The 21,814-nt window shown below is 31.0% G+C and overlaps 3 protein-coding genes across 11 annotated transcripts in view; 1 reads left to right on the top strand and 2 right to left on the bottom strand.

Annotated features, from left to right (window-relative positions):
* Positions 1–261: 261 nt before the first annotated feature.
* On the bottom strand, positions 262–5,385 carry MED30 (Mediator complex subunit 30). The gene is made up of 6 exons (XM_088187635.1): positions 5,140–5,385; positions 4,633–4,754; positions 3,329–3,654; positions 3,189–3,261; positions 931–1,071; positions 262–858 (listed from the first exon to the last, which is right to left on the bottom strand). The coding sequence occupies exons 1-6, from the start codon at positions 5,294–5,296 to the stop codon at positions 631–633; spliced, it is 1,047 nt and encodes a 348-aa protein (XP_088043761.1). The 5' UTR covers positions 5,297–5,385; the 3' UTR covers positions 262–630.
* Positions 5,386–8,200: 2,815 nt separating this feature from the next.
* On the top strand, positions 8,201–9,742 carry LOC148238536 (uncharacterized). Of its 2 annotated transcripts, XM_088193486.1 has the most exons (7): positions 8,201–8,394; positions 8,459–8,577; positions 8,637–8,793; positions 8,856–9,045; positions 9,107–9,264; positions 9,334–9,494; positions 9,573–9,742. In XM_088193486.1, exons 1-7 carry the CDS (start codon positions 8,243–8,245, stop codon positions 9,680–9,682), a joined length of 1,047 nt encoding a protein of 348 aa, XP_088049612.1. In that variant the 5' UTR covers positions 8,201–8,242; the 3' UTR covers positions 9,683–9,742. The 2 variants fall into 2 exon arrangements, with proteins under 2 accessions (XP_088049612.1, XP_088049620.1); XM_088193494.1 differs by lacking the exons at positions 8,856–9,045; positions 9,334–9,494; positions 9,573–9,742 and having other exon boundaries at positions 9,107–9,196.
* A 4,998-nt stretch (positions 9,743–14,740) lies between these two features.
* Positions 14,741–21,814, bottom strand: part of LOC148238537 (RNA-binding protein 24-like) — a 72,753-nt gene continuing 65,679 nt past the window's right edge. For 4 of the 8 annotated variants that reach the window (XM_088205003.1, XM_088204986.1, XM_088205029.1 and 1 more), the window contains 3 exons: positions 16,798–17,021; positions 15,344–15,409; positions 14,741–15,218 (listed from right to left, as the gene is read on the bottom strand). In XM_088205003.1, the coding sequence (XP_088061129.1) occupies positions 15,058–15,218; positions 15,344–15,409; positions 16,798–17,021 (451 nt within the window). In that variant the 3' untranslated portion in view covers positions 14,741–15,057. Of the gene's footprint in view, positions 15,219–15,343; positions 15,410–16,797; positions 17,022–21,814 lie in introns of those variants that run through there. The other 4 variants (XM_088205013.1, XM_088204995.1, XM_088205021.1 and 1 more) reach the window with 3 other exon arrangements.

Raw genomic sequence — 21,814 nt, forward strand, 5'->3', positions numbered from 1 at the left:
AAAAGGTGTTTGGAATGGGGTCAGCCACTACATGAGAATTTTGAGATTATTTGAAACCGATCTTTATGGTTAAATTTGAATGTCGTTGATGGTAAAATTCCAGGAACTTTAAAGAATGTTAAAAGGCACTTATTACTAGATTGATTATCCATTTGATCATATTATGATAGTGGTGGCTTAAAGGTTAAGAATATCTCATGTTACTTTCTACGTTGGATACATTGAAAAGATTGTTAGGTTAATAAAAAATGAAAAATCTGAGATGAAATTGGCTTTTATTTCATTTTTTAAATAACAATAAGTTAGAGGCAAATATGCAACTGATCATGTCATAGACGAATACATAGATTAAAAATAAGAAGGAAGTTATTAAATATAAAATATAGTTAAAATTGATTGATATAGTAATTCTTTCGAATTACAGTGGAATTTCATATTTTTAACAGCAGAGGATTTACGTTATTCGTAAGAGTTTTAGGGAAGAATTTATTTATTAGCAAGTTTTATCAACATATAATAAATGCAGTCCGCAATCAACCAACGTCTTTTCTCACCGTATAAAAAGTCTGTTAAGTCCTAATTTAAAATTAAATTAAAACAAATATTTACAACTTTACATAAAAACAAACATTATGATCGCCTCATTGTGAGCATTACGTTAATTTCCCATATAATGGTTCTTAAACTATTTATAACTTCTTTAACTTGCTTATTTTTTAAGACTACTAGTTCTGTCAGTTCCTTGTTTTCATCACAGACTACTTTGTATGCTTCTGAAGTTTTCTTTTCGTCTATCGTCTTGTGCTCGTATTCTTCTTTTAACGGTATCAAACTTTCAATATGCGTATATTCCATTCCCTAAAAATTAAATATATACAATTTAAAAAAAATATTAAACAGATCGAATATAATTTTATTTATATTACATACCGGAACTTGGCAATTTTCATTGCATTTTTCATAGATGAGACGCAGCCTCTTGAATAAAAGTCTGATGGTTCTCAGTTGTTCTTGAATCTTAGCTTTTTTCTCGTGGCTTGAATTAGCTCCTTGAGCCGTACCATTTGGAGGCTGTCAATAATTACAAAATAACATTAGTATCAAATTATATTTCTACAACAATGACATTTACACATAAACAAACAAGAAAATACTGTATTTCATCTCACTAGATCATAAAATTATGTAATTTTCATTCTACCTTCTTCAATTAATCGCAGACACAAATTTGCATTCCTCTTGATGCATCAGTTCTTAAAGTGCAATCCTCTTCATATTGTACATATGAATAGGGAAGTACATCAGCTGGATACTAATTAGTATCAAGATTCACTCGCGTTTTATTTCCAATTATATCATATTTTCATCTACCAGCATATTTGAATTTATAATATATGCTCCGCTTGTTATATTGTAACATGAAATAACCCACTGCCTTCCACTGCAGTTTTGGTGGATTCGAATCCTCTACATTAATATTTAAACTAACCTTAAGTTAACCTTTTGTAATCCGCTTGAAATCAGAGAATATAACTATTCAATTCTTAATTTAATAAATTGATTTCATTGCATTAAATAATTTTTGAAGACATTCGTTGAAAAATTATTAAAAATAATAATGAAAACTATGTTTTTAGAAAGCTAATGTTTTACAATGTAATTTATAAATCATCAGAACAACAATGGTTTGGCTCAAAAACGAACTTTAGTAATCGGAAGAACACCGAGAATTGCACAATAGCCACACCCTGATTGATTAACTCGCAATTGGCACATCTCCAGGGCAGGCCTGAAGGGCAGGATGCACGGGCGGTAACCTGGGGCGCCAAAAAATCAAAATAAAAGCATAACATTTCATTCAAAAATTTTCAAGCAATGTTAATAAAAAAATCTAAAATTGCTTGATAAGCATACATGCAACCGTTGCACACGATCAAAGAACACTCAAAATTAATTCATAGAGCTAGCGGATATTTGATACTTTATGTTGGACACCTACTTTTTATGTTGAATTTACTTATAAATTATTTCCGACAACATATCAATTGCACTGGAGTTCTATTATTGTTTAAAACTGTAAAATATATTTTAATAACTTTTTAAAATATATATAGATAATAATTTCACATTCATTAAAAACGGACTACACTGGAATTTAATGGTAGATTTTTAATGTTAGCATAGAAAGGGGTTAAAATATTTTTTTAGCTCCCCTTATAGTAGAGCGACTCCATGACTCTCATAGCAACCATATATTTATCTACGCACCTCGTCGCTCTTCTAAGCACACTTTAGTTAGCTACTATTATATTCTTTGCTCTGTGGTAACCATACAGTTGTTTCCGCCGCTGTTTTTCAGCATTGATTTATTCATTTTTTTAGGTCTTAAATATATTAAATATTTGTAATACATTAAGCAACTATAATGTATACCCTATTTGCGTTAACACAGTCAGTTCAAGAGCTATCCATTTCATCATTATTCATAATCGAGAAAGAAATGGCAAGTGTGTTTACACCCCTACGACTAACTCAAAAGCACACAATACAGATATACGTTCGATACACTTATCATTACTCCGATTGATAAATATAAAAAATATAGTAATATTAATTTTTATAAATTTGTTCAAAATATAAACAGGAGTAATGATAAATATATCGAATGTATATCTGTATCGTGTGCTTTAGAGCTAATAATAGGGGCGTAAACCTAAACTTGCCTTTCTTCACTTCACTTTCTCAATTATGAATAATTAAATTAAATAATTTAATAATCATTACATACTATGATGAAATGGATAGCTCTTGAACTGACTGTGTTAACGCAAATAATGTATAGCTATTTTCATTTACTATACATTTTAAAACGCTTGTAGTTAATTTGAACTAATATAAATTTTAAAATTATTTGCGAAAGTTAATTGATGGTAAAGTTGTATTGGTGTATGATATTTAAATGTGTATCAACACGTGTTTGAAATGTAGTGAGTTGATAATATGCGAGGGGTGAGGGACGCTCAATAATCTAGGGTTGGCTTTGTTCATCTCCTATTCATCCGATCTTTCTTGAAGGACCATTATAAAAGATGCGATACTCTGTGGTTATTCATATTTATAATGTTCCATTCCAAGTTTTCGGTGAGACAGGCAAACTCTGAGAATTATATTTCAGATTTATTATATACCTGTATAGCTTTCAACGTTTGAAAAACTTCTTGCGTTCTACTGACTATATCTTGCACGGTTTCTTGGCCGAATCTAAAATAATATAAATCATATAAATTCAACAAAATCAAATTTAAAATTTAATCAAATCAAAAGTAACCTGCAAAGTGACGCAGTGTTAAATTCTTTGTTTTGCTGCGGCTGATTGGCCACTTGGTTTATTGCTACGTTGTGATTGTTGACTGAATTGTTGTTGGCGCCAATCCCGCCAGTGTTTAACGTATTTTGAATGGACTGATTGGTCGTCATTGGTCCGGCGGTCATACCCGATCCAGAAATTCCCATGTTTGTTCCCATTCCGGTGTTTGTCATCACCGATCCCATATTGGAGCCAGGCATGTTGGTATTTGTGCCCATTGAAGTCTGCATACCCATGCCAGGAACGTTTTGATTTGGAGATGGAGCGGGATTTCCAACGGACATGCTCTGTAATAAATATGAAAATTATATTTAAGGTGAGATCTTGTTACTTACAGCAGGGTGCAAAAAAAACGCATCACTTCTTGAAATCATAATAATTTAAGATAAAACTGCCGTTGATATTAATAGTATTTGCGAAATATTTGATAAATAAATAAATAAATGGGGACAACTCTTACATGTATGCAGTTTTATAATTGGCAAAAATTGACTGAAGAAATGCATCTAGCATGCATGAAATGGTCCAAATCAAAAGCCAGAATATTTTGGGTTGTAGAAGAGTGACGCTCTTTGATGTCAGATGGGATGCACTGCCTTTGTCATCAAAGTAGCGAAAATTGTCTCAAGTAAATTGTGTGAGAGAGAGCCAAATGATTTAAAGTTGCTTTTTACATTTCGAAATGGAAGGTATCAATTTCATCGACAGCAGCGGATTATAAAACTATCGTGAAATTTGTTTCCCTCCCTTCCACGGAAAAGCACGTTGACTCAAATTTGGATTTCAACTTCGTGAATGTTTCTGCACCTTGTTAATGAGTGAAAATATACAATAATGTATTTTTGATCAATGCAATAAAAAAATAAAATTATTATTTTAATAAATTCTTTCAGAATATAAAAATATAACAAATATTCTTGTACTAGCCCTGGAATAGTTTTTAATTGAATTGATAGAATATTGTTATGGCATAATTAAGTGAAAAAATCGATTGTACACCTCAACGAGGAAACAAAAAATTATAGAAGTGATTGGAAAAGTATGCCGTGACGAATTATACCACTAACTCGTTGAATTGTTGATTGATTCCATGCGTTCCGTGTTTTAGCAGTATTGAAGGCTAAAGGGGGTGAAATAAAATGGTTTTAAATGTGATTTTTTTTAAATATTGTTGAATCAAAAATTTCTATAAATCTTTGAAGTAATAAGCCTGAAGATAACTTATGCGTTAAGAATCATATATTTATAATCAAAAATCGATATACTTGCGGTGCCATCCCAGACATGTTTGCCATTTGGTTTTGCATGTTGGTGGCGTACGATTGACTCATTTGACCGCCCATTCCGACCATGCCTCTATTATTGGCCATTTGCCCATTCATCATATCTGAAACAAAAACAATAATTTGTGTAATTAAATTTATATGGAATATTTGAACATAGAATCTAAAACAATAAGCAGGGGACACTGATGGCACTTCGGCGGAGCTCCTTAAATATATTGGCCAAGATGAATCTGAATTATACATTATTTAAAAATTTTAGAGAATAGAATCTAGAAACCGAATATACAGTGGGTATCTATTTACTAAACATAACCTAAAATTTCCAACATATAAATTTGAATAATTTTCATACAATTTTAAACTTTCAACCGAATATAAGCAATGTAATTATTGAATATGAGAACATAAGCGTGAATCGGAATGAATAATGCAGTAAGTATAGATTATATTGTGAAATATGAGTAAGCAAAGTAAGTAATAAGTTACCTGCTAGTTGTGACGGAAGAGCGCCTCCCATCGGCGGTACATAGTTGGTTCGTTGAGAAGGCACACCTGGTGGTGTTCCGACCCCCGAGGACCCCGGAGCGCCCGCATATGGGCCTCCGGGAGAATTTCCGAATGGAACACCGCCGCCGCCAGACATGACAGAACCGTGATGTGACGTCAAATGTATAGTAACTGAAAGGCTATCGGGCTACAATGTAGCGACGTGGTCATAATATCGTTACCAATGGCCATGTTTTATAATGAAATATAAATTAAAAAGTACTAATAGGCAAAACAAAATCTTCTTAGATTAATATCATCCACAAAATTTTGATCAAAATGAGTTATCTTAATCATGCTTAATCAATTATGGTAGCAATCTGTGAAAAATTTTATTTTATAAGAAAATTAGTGTTTTTTTTAATATTTTTATATACTAATATTTTTGCAAATGGTATTTATATGAATTATGAATTCTCAAATAAAATTGACTCATCACTCACTTGTCAAGGTCAAAATTTTTCATCGTCCTTGCATACTATTATGCAAGATTTTCACCAATATTATTGACAGTGCAACTTATAGCATTAAAAATGCTATTTTAAATTATTAATTTTCATTTTTATTATTAATTAATATATATATTAAATATTTGTTACTTATACTAAGTATTTGCTACTTATAAAATTCTTAGTATAAGTAACAGCATCTTGGAAGATTTAGCACAGTCGTCGTTTATGTGTAGATAGAACTTTTATTTGCTTTCGAAAGTGATTCCGAGATCTTTGGATTCCGAGGGATTAGTAGAAGTTTATGTAGCCAAAATGTTCCCGCCAAGATCGTAAGAATAAATTGATGGGGAACGGGCAACGGCGTAGCTATAGGGGGGTGAGAAGGGCGGGCCGCCCCGGGCGGCACTTGCTTGGGAGCGGCATATTCACGATGGGATCGTCTAGTGTGGTTCTTAACCCTGAAAGCACTAAAATATATATGTATATCCACGAATAGCAAGAGCTTAACAATAACCAATTAATTATTTTAAGAAATGCTGATTCTATGACCCTGCAAAAAATGTATGGGGAGGGGGGGGGGCAATTTTAAGGATCGCTCAGGGCGGCACACTCTAGCTACGCCACTGGAAACGGGATCAAGAAGAACAGAACGGCATTTTCCGACACTAAAGAGCAGGCGATTAACGAAAGTCCATTGCTATAGAGAATCAAAATCATTCTGTAAAGAGTCCACGACAGATCTAATTCACTTATACAATTCTTATTCATACAGAAGAAAACTTGATTTTGTAACTGCCGTATTTATGTGATTAATAAATAACGCGAAAAGCAGAGGGCCGAGGTTGGACCCTTGAGGAACCCTCGAAAAAATTAGCTGTATACACACTATATACTAAAAATACCATAAAACTTGTTTTATAAAAGCTATCCACACTATTTAACTTTTTGTTAAAATGTATTTAACGTGTTATGTTATATAGTTTGAAACAAACTTTAATGGTATGCATTTGTCTATCACGAGTTTTTAAATCAAGTGGAAAGTATTTATTTATATACTCAATATTCACGATGTTGGCTAACAAATCAGATGAAGACACAAAAGAAGACAAGGTATCTTATAACATGTTTTACTATCCGGAACCAAAAGATCCAGTAATTGAGAATATTTTTCATAAAAGTAAAATCTTAAATACTTCCTGTTATATTATTTTAGAATAGAAAATATAATCAATAATATTTTTCAGATGATGAAATATTTACTGATAATATACAATATTATAAAAACCAATGTGAATTATTTAATGTCAAACCCAGAAAAATGTTTTTAGATCAAATTAATGAAAAACATATAGATTTGAAGGTTTCAATTTTACACGATAATATACATTTTTATATAGAGAATTTTAATATTGATTGTTTTTCTAGAACTGCACGATACCGGCAAATGAAATGATAGCGATATTTGAATCATTAACAAATAGCACAACTCTAGAATCAATCGATTTGTCTCATAATTTTATAGCAATTGATACATGTTTGATATTTGAGAACTTTTTCTTTAGTAACAGCTTACTTTTTAGTATCAATCTTACAGGTTGTAGGTAAATATGTTTATTTTTTGAAATATGTATTACGTCAAATAAACCATTTTTATTTGTTAAAACGTGGAGGATGTTTTAGTAAAGTATACTTATTTTGTACGGTTCGACGCTTTCCTTAAGAAAAAAAGCATTTTGTAACCAAACACCGCAGTTTTGCACTGCGTAGTCAATTAATGATCAACATTTGCTTTCAGACTAATATAAGAAGAAAGCGAGAGTTTATTAGTTAGATATCGATCGATAGCTGTGTGTAAATTTTAAGTTGGTTGATTTAAGTTTGTAATGAAAATTAATTAATCACTTACTCTCCGCAGATGTTCTAATGCGTAGCACATTTGTACATTAATTTTCCCATGAACGTGTATATAATTCATAGTTTTTTTAAAAGCTTTGAGCACTCTACGTCGATGGATTTTGGCAAATATGTAATATTTTAGTTTAAATTTATCCTGCAACTAGTTATGTTTATATATTTGACATTTTTTATTAAAGCTCTTTAACCCTTTTATGAATTTTTTTTTTATAATTTTTCTATTGTTTTTGATGGATTACTATTGTGAAAAAAAGTATGAAATTGTAGAACTTTTTTGCTTTAAAAAGTCAGGGAGTAAGTGGCTTATAATGCCCTTTTGTTCCAATCATTCTGATGCTACATATACTATACAAATCTGACATCTTCAAAATATCAAGTAATTGTAAAAAAACATATGGTCGGCAATATCAAAATTTTCACTAAATCTGGGTAAATGTATTTGATGAAGGAAATGTGTAAATATCATTACCTTTATTAAAACTAGCGTTTAAAAGTAAAATATCCAAAAATGACCATTATAAAATTATAAAATTATAAATATATTGTTTATTTTAGATATTCACCAACTAAAGGCTAATCTTATGCTTCTGGGAATATTATATAATATTATTCATGACTATTAGATAAATATATATTTAAATAATATAACCTTATAATTTGTATTATTTTATGATTTTATGCATAGACTTGGTCCAAATGGATTAAAACCATTGGTAAAAGGATTAGTAAATAATCATCATTTGAAAGAATTAATATTGACATCCAACTTCATCACTGACAAAGGCATTGAAATTCTTACGCCAATAATTTTGAACAATCCAATCAAAAAGTATTGAATACACACATTATAGATATGATTTTGTATATAAGTTGTTAATTTATATATTTTTTAGATATGATTTGAGTAAAAATGAATTGACTTTTAAAAGTGGTCTGATTTTATCAAAGATCATCAATGTTAATGAGGAGATAAATGAACTTGACTTATCTTGGAACACAATTGATGGCAAAGGTAAATAAGGTTTTAATTGTAAATTATTTATCGTGCATTATATTTATATTTTATTCAAGGAATGAGACTTTTTCTGATAGCGTTATGGAAAAATAAATCAATTAATAAATTAAATATATCATGGAATGGTTTAGCGGGTCCTGAATTTGGATTAACTTTAAAAAAATTAATACAATTCAACAGAGCTCTTCAGTATTTGGATTTAAGCAATAATAGGTAATTAATTGATGTTATTTTTCATTAAAATATTATAAATTATTAATATTGAGTTGAATCAGATTGGCAAGAGCATTATTAGAAATGTCTATAGCTTTTCCATATGCAAAGAGTGTAGAGACGTTAAAGTTTGGTAATAATCCATTAAATCTATCAGAAGCTTTAGAAATCATGAAAAAGATATGCTTCAAAAGATCTTCAATTAAAGTCTTTGATATGGAATATATATGTGTTACACCTAAATTTGTAAATGTATGTGTTTCATATATTATTTAGTATCTAAGCTATAAATATATCATATTTATAATTTCAGATGTTTCAAAATGCAAAAAAATTGCCACTGTGGAAGGATATTGAAGTCATCTATGGCGATGTGATTGGTGATTATCAAATATTCGGTCCGGATGCTAAAAAATTGATTATGAAAAGAGCTGCTTACATCGGTAAAACGATCGATAAAAGAGATTTTAGGTAATTTTCATATCAATCTTTAAATGTGCTCATTATTTAATGCAAATAATAATTAGAGATTATATTTAGAACTTTTTTGCTTAAACTGCCACCTCCACATATGACCGAAACTTTAATTGCAACTTTCCGTGCATACATGAATTTGAAGAATATTCATTTGGAAAACGATCTGTTTAGAGAACTGTGCAATATATTCAAAGGGAAGAAGAAGGACACGGTGGACGTTATTGGTATAAATTGTATTTATTTTTAAATTAATGTCCTTTGGTATGAACATATTTTTTCATATAGAAATGTTTTATTTCTAGGTATGATTGAATGTGTAAAAACCATATGGCCAGATTTAGAAGCAAAACTTTTAAAAGAAATGATGAGTGAAAGTTCATCTAAGCACTCATATAAATATAAATATTTGTAATGTTTTGACGACTAAGAAATAGCTGCATAATCATGTTTGTGAAACTATTTCTTAATAAAAAATAATGTTACTGAGACATTTTCTTTGTATTTTACTCACTATTACTTACAAGCAGTAATAATTAAAAAATAAGGATTTCAGCTCAGATATGCTTAGATACAAGTTATATCATCTTTTAGCAATCTATATGTGGGGGATTCTACACATTTGCCCAAACAAATGTGCTTTACAAGCAGACCTCTTGAAATTAATCGTTATTTTAAAACACCCAAGAATCAGACATAAACAATGACAGCGACAGACTTTCAAAAACCATAAACATTAATCACCTTAACCCAAACTTATTAACAATTTGTTACAAACTGTTTTTAACAAACAATTTTTTACAATATATTATGATCGTGGAAACAAATGCATTGCTTTGCTTCATTTTCTTTGAGATATTTTTTTAGTTAAAGGGAAGTGGCCACAATGATTTTGTTTATTAAGGGACACCCGGGAGCATACTCCTGCTTCATTGGAGGGAGCAGATATCCAATAGATTGAGTTGACAATACGACCTAGTTGATCTAAATTAGACTCCAATTCGCTCCAGCTTTTGTTAGAGAGCATATAAAAGAGTTGACACTTGCTTACTTAATGAGAGCAGGGAGCAGAAGAGAGAGAGTTGAGACGCAAAGACTCACTTCGACAAATAGTGCTACAGCACAGGGTGCCAGTGATGTAGTTCTATAAAATGAGGTAATGGAATGCTACTGGAACGATTATCCTGATTATTTTGTTTGTTACGTTGTAATTGGATTCTACAGTGCGCTTAAAAATGAGCTGCTGGTTATTATTTAATGTAGCTCAAATAAAATTTAACTTCTGAATGTACCGGAACGACGTTTTGACCAAACTATACCATTGCAAGGTATCCGTTGGCCTCGTCCAAGAGTATCTTCAACATTGCTCTATCCTAGTCTATGCAACGCTGAGCGCTTGGAAATCCTTTACTCTTCCATCCAGTCAACGCAGTCTGCTTGTGCTCCTCTTTCTCTCATGCTTATAAAAAGTTGATCGATTTGTAGGTTTTAAGTCATCTACACAGGACAGATGTCCAACCTATCTGAGATGTTGTATTTTAACATACTTGACGACGTCAGGGTCCTGATACAACAGGTATAGTTTGTTGATTGCCTTTGCCAAGTACTATCCTCAGAAGTAGGCCCCAAAATCTTTCAAGTCTCACACCCGTATAACAGGATTGGTCTTACTAATCTTATATAGACGTGATTTTTGATTCTTGATAAATCAGTGCTTTTAAAGTGTTCATGCAGACCTAAGGAGCATCTATTGACGTAAAATAGTCTCCTACCAATCTCAGCACTGGCATAGTTTTTCACATCGATAAGAGATTCTAGATCACTTCAACACACACTAACTCATTTCAAGATGCACCATCAGCTCTTCAAAGACTGCCACTTTCTTAACATCATCACTGAAAGGACTCTACTGTTTCTACTACTATTATGTCGATGCAATAACTACTCAATGTATTTTGGGACGTAATTTGAAAGGAGGTATTTGCTCCCCTTGAATTTATTGAAAAACCATGAATCTTAACGAATCTAAACATTCCCGTCTCCATAAAGGATAGTGATGCCGGAGACCATCAGTAGCTAAATCGCGGCAGTCCACCCGACCGCGGTCATCATTCGGACGATCAATGAAGGAGGCCTAGCCTAACTCCTGTCCGAAACTCCCGATCCTAATGCGACCATGGGCCCATTTTAATAAAAATAATCTAAAAATTAAAAAAAACGACCACTGACTGGTCAATTTTTTTACCCCCCTTGGAAAAAGCTGAAATGATGTCCCTGTATGTAATAGATTCAATATCTTAATACTGACACCCGAATTACATCTTCATAATAGTATAAATAATAAATTATGCAATACAAATATTATTCAAACCTTTCTTCGTGAGTTTCAATTGCTTCCAAATTTTATAGCCAAACTTAAGAATATTTGTTTGTTTGTATTATTAATTGTTTTCTTGATGTATGAGTATGGTGTTTGCCGCTTGGCAAAAGCGCTTGTTGATTTGTAACCTGTAAGTAAACCACGCGCACGAATATAGAGCGTCGTTAATGTGTGACAATAAGGGGTAGTTCACACGGCGAATCTGGGCGGAGCTTATTAACATCAGCATCTTCATATTCGTGCATCCCTGCCGCCGTGTCTGAACTAGCCCTAAGTTTTTGTTCTTCTGTGGAATCTGAAGGCTTAGGCCGGTTTCACACGTGCCGGATGGATTTGCCCGGCGCCGTGTAGTGTTGTATGGGCAGCGTCGGGCCGGCGCCGGATGGATTCGTCCGGCACGTCTGAAATGGTAAGTACTAGCCCATACAACACCATCCCCACTACACGGCGCCGGCCCGGTGCCGGGTGAATCCATCTGGCACGTGTGAAACCGGCCTTAGTGCTACACAACGTGGTAATAATATTTCATCTCATTTAGAAATTAATTCAGTGTCCCCATTCATTTTATGGAAACACTGCCAATAGTTGGTATTTGTTAAGTAGTAGAAATAAAAACACAGAAATATGATCACATTTTTATTACATTTATATATGGTGGTATAGTAAGAGTACATTTACACTTGTACCTATTTATGAATCTTGAGTAAAGTATACATTTATAACAATTATATGACACTGTAGTATTTGGAACATGCAGATTAATTAAATTACACATCAACTGTAACATTCTCAAAACATAATAGTGTTGAGTAAATCAGATCGACGTAATAATATATGTTTGAGAAATAAAAATATCGGCACTTTGCCAATGTTTTTCATTTTATGTACTAATTTAATATGTATTGCCATAAATTAATTGCTTCCTATTTAACAAATAATTTAATATATTATTAATCTACATACATTATTGTTTAAACGCCTAACATAAAATTGCTATGTTATTTTACTAGCTAAAATTATGTACTTAATGTGTTTTTTTTTCTTCAGTTATAATATCATAAGATTTATTACTGAAATTATTGGCGTGTTACGTCTAATTGTATAATTTTACTAAAAAAATATTTGAATAGAATATGATAACGTTACATTAAAAATATTCACATTCTATTACTGGCGAACGTTGCATTTATATTTAATATAATATATTATAAGTATTATTAAATAATAATTTTTATTGAATTTTGATAGTATTTTGAATATATTAATAATAATTAAAATACGCCCAAGCATCCTTATTTTGGTCTAGAAGGTATTGGTTGAAATGATATGCAATATAAAATATTTCTGGACCTGGTATTATATAAATATGATAGAAAGATAGAAGTGGAGAAAAAGTTTTGAAAGCACAAATAAGATTTAATTGATTGAGTAGTTGAGAAAGGGTAAGATTATGGAAGACTTGGAAAATGGCTGAATGAAAATTAATAAACTGGAAAGTCATGATATGTATTCTGGATATATGTATATATTTTAAAATATCTACAAAATGTGCATAAAAAATGTATAGGAACAAAAAGAAAATCGCATAATTCGACACTGTTCCGATTACCCCATTTTTTAAAGGCACATTTTGGACGGAAATTTGAATGAAATTGTGAACATCGATCGTCTAAAATGATCGGTTACTTTATTACGTTATCGTTATAATATAATAATATAAATCTAAAATAACATAAATTATTTTACTTATATAAATTTTATAGACTAAAACCTACATCTAAATATTTACATGTGTTTTTTTTCCTCACTTAAGTCAACAAATAAAGTAATTTTAAGATAATTAAGTACAAACATCTCGATGATATAAATGTAATTTAGATATTATGATAAAAAGAGCCTGAATGATCGTTTAAATTCTTTGGTTACATAAAATGGTATTGAATGTCGCAGAAATTAAACTGGTTTATATTTTAATTTAAGTTTATGGTACTTATATTATTATTAATAATATATAAAAGGTATATAACAAAAAAAATGAGCTTATATTAAATTATATCCTATTATAACAAAGACTAGTTTATATTTAAAATTATCGTTTTCATATTCACATATCCGGTATAATAATGTAAGTCAAAAATATGGTAAATATTCAACGTCCAATATTCACCGATTTTTCATTTAGTAACTTTGTGCCAAGTTTATAAACTAAACCTATCATTGTTTATTGTTTCTCGCTATCGAGAAACATTTTATTTATACATTAATTAAACATAAATAATAATTTAAACAATTATTACATAAATTAATTATGGAATATTACATTAACTATACAAATTATATAGTCGATTAAAAAAATTAACAGTATCGTCGTTAAGGTTTATAAGATACATTTAATAACAATACCAAATTGTAGACATACTTATATAGTTTAAGTACATAAATAGTGTCATACACACGTTGGCATCGACAATACAAAATTCAATCAAAGTGATAATCGTCAACGAAGAATTTAGATTGGACTATATGGAAGAACGTATAGAAATTGGAAGATTTACATCAATATAAATAGAAAAAAACGTAAGTAATCATTATATTGAATAACTAAAAGCCCTGGTTGAAGCCAATCCAAGAACTTTAAAATGTAGGTCTGTGTGAATGCTAAGAAATTAATATTTTCAATGCCGTCACAAATTTAAAGATGATTCCATTCTTAATTAGCAAAAGTATGAAATAGAGGATGTATACAATTAGATAAGATTTATATAAGAAGGGAGTAAAGAGCTTTGAATTTTGTATCGTTAATATTGGTTAACAAAAAGTGTGTTTGGCACTACTCAAACGTTCGTAACATATTCAATTATGATATTTTATCAGAACAGTACAATCAATAAATGTATCTTTGGAGGACTTCTCGTCGTACTAACAAAAAAAAAGGAAACTAATAACGAAGCTACGTTAAATAAACATCAATAACGTTACTCTAAATCAATCTTATGTATAAGGCGTGTGCAATTATTTCATTGTATCGTTAAAAAGATCTGCAGAATCAATTGATATTTGACTCACATCAATGTGCGTACTAGTATAAATATATTTTTGTTTTCATTCATAAAGATATAGGCACTTTACAGTATAATATAATATTCAAAAGGAATCGTAGCATTTTCAATGCTTCTTCAATCGAGTATTATCTGATATATATATATATATATTCTCACACAATGAAGATTAATTTGAGTTGTTAGTTCGCTTATTGCGTTGCTTCAAATCAGACTTGAGAAGGACGTTTATTTACCTAACTTAAACCTCCGTATGACTCCGTGTGTGAGTTAGATTATTAAGTACGTAATACGATTCGTGTTGAATCATGAAAAAATGGCTCGTGAACAGTTAGTTGAGCAAGCGTCAGATTATTGCATGCGGGCTTCTTGAAGAGTCTGCTGAGGCGGTGGGTACGGAGCCAAAGGCGGTAAGACTCCAGCTGTCGGCAAGACGCCTCCGGCTTGAGGAAGAGCTGCGTACGCCGCGTATGGCGACATGTAGCTAGCGGCTGCTGCTGCTCCGGCTGCGGCTGAAATGAAAATATTATAAAATCAATCACGCTATCGGATGAAATTTATATATTTTATACTAGACGTTCTAGGCCTTCGATTAAAATATAATTTAAAATGAATATTTTTAAAGCAAGCTTATTACCCAGTCCAGTTGCAGAAGAGCTATAGTAGTCTGGGGTTTGTATCTTAGTGCCATCCATACAAAAGTCTGTACATAAAAATCATATACATACATTTGTGTATAATACATACAATATTAAACTGAACTGGTAATTTGTGAAAAACGTTACAGTTACAGAGCATTTTAAATAATCATATAAAGGCAAAGGCAGGGATAATTATCGGATTGCATTAATAGAAGGCTTTTAAGATTTTTTTAAATATATATATATTAAAGGGTCCAAGCGTAAGAAGATAACTAGTTACATATAGTCGAATGAGAGAGCTGCAGGACAGATTGGGATTTAAAAAATATATTTTAAAATTGTTTCATATGGCTCAATAAATTTTGATTTAATGCATTCTCCTTTCAATGAGAAGCGAAAAATTAGCAGAAGTCATCGATAATATACCATTATTCTGGGATGTATATTTATGCTGTGGATCATTTAGATGGAATTTTTTTCATAGCCGTTACGAGATAGGATTATTCATGCTATTTTTCCTACTCCTACCTAATTTTGAATTTGTTTTAAAATACTCATCTCATCGATTTGAACACTAAAACCTTTTCCAAGATCTGTTCTATATGCATAAAAAAAACTGCATCAACGTTGGATAATCGAGATGATCGTATACAAACATACAAACACATTGTACATATTTGTATAAATTTAAAATATATGTATGTAGTGTTTGTGTGATAACATATAAGTAATTTATAGATAGTATAAACTTGAACAACAAGATAATGGCCATGTTGTGAAAACTTGAAAGTTGAAAGATGTTATATGATAAATGTCTAGACTTATGAAATATTAAGGACAAATCATTTCTCTTAATCATCATACCACTTAGTTTAACATTAATTTTATGCACTATCACTAGAAAAATAGACCGATGGCGTAAATCGATGACTAATACATGAGACCTGGGTTCAAATCGCACATGGACTTTAATGTATTTTTATTTTAGTGTCTGGAAGAATAATAGTTATTATACACTTATGATTAATCATAACAGAATATGTTTTCCTAGATTTTCCTAGTCTTTCAGATAATAAATTAATAATAAAATTGAGCTAGTTGTGCAAATTGACATATATCGATTTTTAGTTGTAACAATAGTTTTTAACTAATAAAATATATGTCACTGATTTTCAGACTTTTACAATAGTTGTCGATTTAGTTTACTCCGCTATAATGCATTGGGCTGTCATGTTTTAACAGAAGATTTTCAGTAATAATGTGTAGTTCATTACGTATACCATTGTCTATTGATAACTACCTTCTACTCTTCAGATAAATAACTTTTTATGGCCTTAGGTGAAGAATGGTAACACAGACAAGTGGAAAGGACAGTGTTTTTTACACGTACATGAATAGTGAAATGTATTTACAAAGGTTTATCTTTTTTATAATTTGAAAATGTAAATACCTGCAGAACTCGAGTATGGATAAGTGTCGAATCCATTGGCATAAGCAGCCGCTTGTCCTGGATAGGCAGCTGCCGTGGCCGCTGCAGCAGCAGCGCTCTGGTACTCGTAGAACTGCGAAGTCGCCGCCGCCAGGGCCGCGTGCGACAGTTGAGTGGCGGGCAACTGGACTAAACCGCTGGGCGCCAAATATGTAGGGGGCTGATACACATAACCCGGCGGGACCCTGTTCAAAGAGAAACACACGCACACGCTACTTAGAAAGAATAAAAATAAATAATATAATAATAAAATAAAAATCAACAACAACAACAACGCCACACTGACACACGTGTTGTGAAAGATTAACAATATTTTATGACGCTATCCAAGATCGCCCGCGGCTTGGAGAGCGGATTTTTTTTGTATATATATATTTCCAAAAAAATATATAATATATATATTCGCAAAACCCTTTGCGGACCTTTCGTTGTATTGCTTGAAAAAATAATTAAAAGGGCGATTTTGTACCGTACGAAAGGGCCGCTCTAGATTTTGCGATTTAGCACACACTAATACTTATTTTGCAAAAGCGTACACTTCGAGCGACTCTCAACAACCTAACACACTCGGAAAAACACCAAACAAACGCAAATCGAGATGCAGAGACAGATGTTACTTTTTTATTAATTAAAAATCTAATATAAATATATATAATAAAATATGAGAATACACCCCTGGTGGCGGCAACGTCTATAACTTATTTCACATTGTGGCATTTTCCCATTGGTAATGTAGCATAAATCGCGACCTATACAGAAAGCCTAATACTTTCATCAGTGACGTCATTTGAAGAACACGGCTTGAACGCTCTTTCATCTCATATCACGAAGGCCACAAGTCAATTGTTAAAATTAATCATGCCTGAATTTTACATCATTACATGCAAATTTTAAATATATGAGCGATGGATTTTTATTGATTCTAAAATTATGTGTATTTTAGAACACTATATTAATATTTTTGGCACAAAGATAAGATCGATTTATATATATTTTATACATCAATTTATTTTTGAAAAGCACTACAAAATTCATCGTCTTTCTACATAAAAAATATTTATATCATTATTTTATATACAATGTACAAATAATCTATTTAAATTTAGGTTCAAAGCCTAGTTATTGTTTTTAAGCCTAGATTATGTTTGTATGGAATTTTAAATTAGAAAAAGTATAAGCTAAAAATATTGCTCCGTATTTTTTCCACAAAATTCTTATTTTTATTATTTTTACAACAGGATAAATAAGTCATTCAGACAAAAACAATACCTACAGAAGGTTTAGTGTTTCTTCTCGAGAATTTTCAATTCTTGAGAAGGTTGTTGATTTTTTGAGAATAAAAATTCTCGATCCGTGCCATATGTTTGAAGATATGTATGCTTTCTTGGAAGCTTTTAAAGTCGGAAGTATTAGAACGGCAAAGAATTGTTGACAATTTTCTCAACTAATTATATTTACTTTTCAAATCAGCAAATTACAAATATTTATGGGGGCTTTTTAGAATTTTTTTCCACCAAAATTTTTTTAACAAAAAAAACAAGAATGGCCCATTTCACTTTAGATGGTATGTGCTTTTTAATTTAGAAATAATTTTTGATAAGTTACCTACTAATATAATTTAAACTTCATATTTTGCATTTTTTTTATATATTTTAATTATTATGAAAATATAATTTATTATAATCACATAGTATATATTACATGTATTCGTTTATTTATCAAAAGCTATTCAGAAACAAGAATGCCTAGACTGGTTTTTAATAATAGCATATTTTTTATAAATAAAAAAGCGAGCCTGTTGCGGCTTTTAACTTAGAATATCGAGAAAGCAGCCGCTTCTCCCTCAACGTAAACCCTGATCTAGCTATGTCAGTCCAACGCCTTATGCCTTACATGTCTTATAAAAAGGTTTATACGCAATAGTCAAACATAATCATACCAATAATTTATATATGTATGTACATCATTACAGAAATAAAAACGCTAAGTTTGTGGAAAATTTTTTTGCGATTTTTATACAGAAAAAAATCAGAATTATGTAAAACCTTCAATAATTATTTTTTTAGTTAATTTAGGCTATTAAGTAATTACTAAAAGGTATTTTGTAAAAGCAAAAGTTGAATAAAGATAAATATGAAATCGGTGCGTGATTTGATCATTGGAGTAAAAAAGTTCAAAATGAACTTTTTTGGCAGTCGTACATAAAAAAAAGCTCTGAAACACAATGATCAAATAATAAAAATATTAAAAGGTAGAATACATTTTAATTGGTATACTCTAATGATTTTATTAAGCATTCCATCATTACTAATATGAGTCAAAGTATGAAGTATAACCCCAAAGGCGTGTTTCAGATCGGGTGCGGAAAAATACGTAAGAACCTATATTGATAGTGCATAGCTCTTTCCTCATTTACCAAAGAAGGTATCTCAAATGTCTATAAATTATTACTGAGTAAAACGACAGTAAAATACTAGTATTCAATATCTAAAAAATTACATTAAATAGTTTAATTAATTCAGCGATTTCTTTCAATTTTATAATAAAATAATAATGTAGATCCACCGATTTTTGGATTCAGTTCGGTAACATAAATTAGATATTAACTTTTGGCACTTGATCTATGATCTCTTTATATATCGAATCGGTAATCATAGAGGTAACATCTTCGATTTTTCTCGGAGCAACGCAAAGATTAGAGATGTGACTTCTAATGACACACTAAAACCGTACGCATTTATTATTTTGGCAGCAAACACGAAACTATGACGTCAACATGAAAAAAATGTCGCCTCTACACGTAGAACATCCAAAAATATTTCCCAGCTCTAAATGCGACACACAACATATCGATTTTGTTTGATTCTAAACCGATTTATATATAGAACGCGACGACTAATATTGTTACATGCTTTCATAAAAAAAATCAAAATGTCGTTTAAATTAGTTATGATATCAAAATCGCGATTGCCGAAAGCTTACACGTGTTTACTTCATATCTTGATATTTCTGGGAAAATTAAATGATTACTAATGCATATTTCTAAAAATGTTTTCGTCTAGCTTCTGATAAAATACGATATGATGTATAATATGGAACGTTTCAGCGAAGCTGTTTTTTTATCCAGACGGACGTCAGTTTTACCCTAAATCTGTGATTTCTTGACGATTTTAAATGATCTATACTTCCGAGATACAAATTTAAAGTTCATTCAGCGCGAGAGTGGAAGTTTTGTCAAAAAAGTACGTATGTAAAATATTTTTAGAGAAAAAAAATACATCTGCCCACTCGACGCACTGATTTACTGATTTTCTTGGCAACGAATGAGAAAAATGCAGAATAAACAATGAAATAACAATTTTCCGCATTTTTCAGAACGTTATTTAAATTAAATTTATTTGTATTTGTCTTTCAATAACGAGTATAAGTATACCAAAATTAAGATTTTATTAAATTCATTTTATAAATACAAATAATATATATGTTTGGAACAAAGTTCGGTTCTGAATAACACAAAAGCATTAACGTGCTTACAATAAAAATGAACATAAAATAATAATAAAATTAATCGAACAATAAAACTAGACTTAACGTTCGATTATAAAGTGTGAATTTAGTATTATGTTTCATTTCGCGAAGATCGATTAAATTAATTTTTAATGAGTAAGTATAGAAGGACAATGCATGATGCTTCTTAGCAGCTTGTAAGAATTCAGTGTTCCAAAGATAATTTATTCCTAATATCAAAAGGAAAATATTTATCTATTTATTGTAGATCTTCCGTTGTAACATAATTACAGACATTAGCCCAATGCGTTACAAAGAGGTAAACACAATCAACAACTACTAAGTTAGTGGCGAGACATCAAACTGAAATCAGTATGTAAATTAGTGTTCAATTTATTTTAATCAATCAATCTCAACTTTTAAGCAGAAAATTGAGCTGAACAGTGAAGTGCTGACGATCGATTGAGTGTTATACTACAATACGTGCCAATGAAACCGCTGAAGAAACTGAACAGCGATGTACTGATGACCGATTATGTGCTACTGCAAAATACGATAAATACCCAAACATCAGTGTAACAAAAAATAAGAACATTGTACTTAAATCATTATTAGGAAAATTGAATAGTTAAATTTGTCTAAAAACTGTATCATATACAATAGAATATAATTTGCTGAGTTGCTGGCGGACCAGGATTGCTGAATAATAGTTGCAGAGATATGACTTATGACATCCAAAAAAAGTCCAATTGTCTCAATGGAAGCGCCTTGGAAAGCCTTGACCAAAAAAAAGCACGTCAAGTTCGATCAAATGTCAATGGTTTTTGCTCTATATTAAAGAGTTTAATACCATATACAACCTAGCTCTATTTGTATTAATCATCATAATATGTATCACTGAGATCAAAAGGAACTATGAAAATTGAATCTGTGATGATCGGAATTAAAATTATAATAAATACTAATTCCGATATCACTATTGAAATTTAAATTGAAAAGTAATATGTTTTATAAATTCGATCCTAAGACTTTCAGGTTTTAGTCAGGGATGTCATTTCAGTTTTTCCATGGAGGGGGGGGGGGGAAGTTGATAGTCAGTGGTAATTTTTTTATTTCATTAAATTCATTGTATTTCATTAAATGACATGCATTTTTCTGGCCAAATTCAAGAGGGGGGCAAATGCTCCCTAAATGACTTCCCTATTGATCTATTGCGCTATTTCTAATATAGAAACGTATGGTGTTATGGAGTGGGAAAATAATGGAAAGCTACACCTTAAATGTAATGGAAAACATTAGTTACTCACTAAAATATATATAAAAAGACAATAAGTTGGCGGTTGCGCAAAGGTCAGTGATGAGCGAAGGCTATCTTGTGGATTATCTCATTGGTTGAGATTAGTTAGGGGCGGAGAATCGTAACCAATCAGGGTGTATGGGCGTGACCTAAAATATCCGCGACAAGCAGGCG

Source organism: Plectrocnemia conspersa, unplaced genomic scaffold, assembly GCF_051122295.1.
Source record: "Plectrocnemia conspersa isolate PC_06_02 unplaced genomic scaffold, ASM5112229v1 ptg000001l, whole genome shotgun sequence".
NCBI classification, from domain to species: Eukaryota; Metazoa; Arthropoda; class Insecta; order Trichoptera; family Polycentropodidae; genus Plectrocnemia; species Plectrocnemia conspersa.

Bases quoted from the DNA above. Each gene is read 5' to 3' on its own strand.
- MED30 (XM_088187635.1), bottom strand. From the start codon at position 5,296: ATGTCTGGCGGCGGCGGTGTTCCATTCGGAAATTCTCCCGGAGGCCCA. The intron at 1,072-3,188 runs GTATATAATAAA...AATTATTGACAG, and splicing joins AAACGTTGAAAGCTATACAG to CCTCCAAATGGTACGGCTCA. The intron at 859-930 runs GTATGTAATATA...TTTAATTTTTAG, and splicing joins ATGAAAATTGCCAAGTTCCG to GGAATGGAATATACGCATAT.
- LOC148238536 (XM_088193486.1), top strand. From the start codon at position 8,243: ATGCATAGACTTGGTCCAAATGGATTAAAACCATTGGTAAAAGGATTA. The intron at 8,578-8,636 runs GTAAATAAGGTT...ATTTTATTCAAG, and splicing joins GAACACAATTGATGGCAAAG to GAATGAGACTTTTTCTGATA. The intron at 9,046-9,106 runs GTATGTGTTTCA...TTATAATTTCAG, and splicing joins TTACACCTAAATTTGTAAAT to ATGTTTCAAAATGCAAAAAA.